Source organism: Anomalospiza imberbis, chromosome 18 (genome assembly GCF_031753505.1).
Source record: "Anomalospiza imberbis isolate Cuckoo-Finch-1a 21T00152 chromosome 18, ASM3175350v1, whole genome shotgun sequence".
In the NCBI taxonomy this organism is placed as follows: Eukaryota; Metazoa; Chordata; class Aves; order Passeriformes; family Viduidae; genus Anomalospiza; species Anomalospiza imberbis.
Window position 1 is genome coordinate 11,986,955 of NC_089698.1, and position 3,078 is coordinate 11,990,032.

General features: G+C 58.9%; 1 protein-coding gene across 1 annotated transcript; it reads right to left on the bottom strand.

The window, feature by feature from the left end:
- Positions 1-413: 413 nt before the first annotated feature.
- On the bottom strand, positions 414-2,766 carry LOC137484909 (macrophage migration inhibitory factor). The gene is made up of 3 exons (XM_068209116.1): positions 2,552-2,766; positions 1,517-1,689; positions 414-681 (listed from the first exon to the last, which is right to left on the bottom strand). Exons 1-3 carry the CDS (start codon positions 2,657-2,659, stop codon positions 615-617), a joined length of 348 nt encoding a protein of 115 aa, XP_068065217.1. The 5' UTR covers positions 2,660-2,766; the 3' UTR covers positions 414-614.
- Between the last annotated feature and the right edge of the window lie 312 nt (positions 2,767-3,078).

Genomic DNA, 3,078 nt, shown 5'->3' on the forward strand with positions numbered 1-3,078 from the left:
GCCTTCCCTGCTGCCTGGAGCAGGCAGTGTAGCAATGTGGGTAACAGCATTTCCCCTCAGTGAGCAAAAGCACTCCTTCCTCGTTTGGCCACACAGGTGGCACATCCTCACAGGAAAGCTGCCCTCAAGCAGCAGGCACAGGGCTGGTCCTAGGACTGCAGCAATTGCAGACACAACCCAAAAACAAACCTCAGAGCAACAAGCAGCCCTGAATACACCTACAGCAAGGTAAAAATCACTGGAGTGCTGTCAGGAACCAGCCCAGGCACCACCACCATACTGTGAAATACTGTGTCTAAGAAACACGGGCAAACCCAAAACATTCCTTTTGTTTGCTTTAGGATCAGAGTGAACAGACATGTTAGCAATTGCCCAGCTCCAACCCCAACCTGCCAAAACCTACACCACACAGCTTACTTCTAAATCTTTATTTGTTTTCTACACAGAGAAAACAGAGGAATGTTGAAGCAGCAATATTTAAACACACTAGCAAGGAGCCATCAATCTGTGAGAGTGCACAAAGTGCAACACGGGGCCATTTGTGCTGTGGTCTCTGCTACGGGGCAGGGTGAGGGGAGGTCCAGGAACAGCCTCTTCAGACAGACGGGAGAGCTCTACGCAAAGGTGGAGCCGTTCCAGCCCACGTTGGCAGCATTCATGTCAAAGTAGTTGATGTAGACCCTGCAGAACAGGCACAGGAGGAAATAACAACGACCTTATTAACTCATTTATATAAGCAGGACAACACAACAGGGGACAGTGCTTCCCATTCTTCTGCTTGAAAAAACATCAAGCTTCATCTTTACCAAAAAAAAAAACTGGTAGGGCCTCCAAACAGCCTCAATATTTCTCAGTCCTCAAAACTGTATTTTTTCTCTTTTTTTAAAATACAAATTCTTCTGCAGTCAGGGACTGTCCAGACACCAGACAGATTTTGTTTTGCAGCCTGTCAAGAATTTCCGGAGATCAGCCCCTTTTGTTTCTGAGCCCTGCAGTCCCTCACATGTGTCACAGACTGGCAGCCTCGGGAGTTAAGCATGCCCTCAGGCCTGGCTCTGCTGTCTCCCTTCAACCCTGATGGCACCAGGTTCTTCCCACCCTTCACAGCTGCACACAGACACTGCTGAACTCTGCAGCCTGCAGGGGAGCTGCTCACAGCCTGCTGCCTTCTTCTGTCTCTCAGCTCCAGCCTGTTACTGCTCCTTGCTCCTGCTTTCAGCCTTGCTTCCCCAGAGGACAAGACATCACACCTCAGAGGCAGAAGACACACTGGGCAACTTGTCAGTGCTGTGGTGTTTTTCCCTACTCTTAGAAGCAGAAAGCCATTGAACAGAGGACTCTCCAGGGAAAGAGGCAGGTACCAAATTCTTACGGGGACATGAAAGTGCTGCAAGTAATCACCTGGTATTTTCCAAAACACAAGGACTTATTCCTGGCATTTTAAATTTTTAAACAGACTTTTCAAAGCAGCTTCAGAAAGCCAGGTAAATATGGTTAAACTATGTCCCAGCCTTACCTGTCTGCAGATACGTGCAAGTGCTTCGAGATCAGATCACACAGCATCTTGGTGTAAGTCTTGTTCTGCTGCCCTCCTATTTTGCCGATGCTGTAGAGGCTGCAGAGTGCACAGGGATCAGTGGAGCCGCCAAAGGACATCATCTGATCAGGTATGATGTGCACAGCTATGTACTGCGGGAGGGAAACACTCTGTTACAGGCTGTCTGAACTGCCCTCTCCTGACGAAAATCTGCTTTAGGTACCAACTCTTAACAGAGCAGTTGTATTGGGGTCAGGCAGCTCTTCAGTGCTGCCCCCTGCGCACTTCCCAGGCCCAGGGGAGGCTCAGGCCCGGCAGCCCCCATGGGGGGCACGGCCCTGGGGGCTGCGGGGACCCTCGGCCTCTCAGCTTTAGGAACGCGGCTACGTGCGCACAAAGCCGCCGGCGAGGCAGGCACTCCTGCCCGCCACAACCTCGCCACCGCGCGGGGCGGAGCGAGATAAAGGCCCAAAAACTGTGCCTGCGTGCCAGGGCTCACATCCCCAAATCGCGGACCTGCCGGAGAGCCGGGCAGCGATTCGGTCATATCGGGCTCCCGGGGCTGCTGCGGTCTGGCCCAGGAGGGGCTGTGTCGGATGGCTGAGCCGGCGGGAGCTGCTCGGGGCGCTCCGTCTGCCCGCGCCTCTGCCCGGGTGCGTCCGTGCCGCTGCGCGGCTCCGCCGCTCGAATCGCGACCGCCAGCACAGGCGCAGCACATCCCCGGCTACGTGAGCGCCGCGCTCCTGCAGGCCCGGCTGTGCTCCAGGCAGGGGCCGGGCATCGGGAGACTCGGCGCCGCGGGGTGGAACGGGCACCAGCTCCTCGTTCCGCAGCAGCGGGGCCGCCGCCGCGTTGTGAGGGAGCCGCTCCCTCGGCGGCCGCGGCCCGCCCGCCCCAGGGCCCGAGGGAGCGGCGGTGCCCCCGGGCCGCTCCGCCGCCGCCCCTCCCGCCGGGCCCGCCGCGCACGTGCGCGCCCCGCTCCCCGCGCGGGCCGGCCCCGCCGCCCGCCCTCACCTGCGCGGGCTTGCCAGTGGCCTTGGCCAGCTGCTGGGTGAGCTCGCCCAACAGGCTGTCGGGCACGGCGTCCTTGCAGACGTTGGTGTAGATGGCGAACATGGGCATGGCGGCGGCGGTGGGGGCGGCGGGGCCGGCGATGGAAACCTAACCGAGCGGCTGGACCAGCACAGTGCAGCGAGGAGGTGTCAGCGGCGCTTTTAGTGCGCGAGGCCGCCCCGGACGTAAAGCGGCCCCGCCCGGCGGGGAGGGGAGGGAGCGGGGCGGGGACACACTCTCGCGGCGGCTCCGCGGTCTGCGGGCCCCGCTGCGGCGTGCTGACCCCTCCTGCGACCGGCGGTCTCCCCCGCTCCGCCGTGATTCCTTGGCTTTGTTACTATCACTGAACATTTTTTGAGGGTTTGTCGCAGGCTGCTTCCTGGAATGGAGTCCGGGCGCGCTGGGCAGCTCATACATAACCTGGTGTGAGCGCGTGTGATACTACCGCTGTGGCACTCCCGCTAATTTCTGCGGGATCAGGGCTGGAG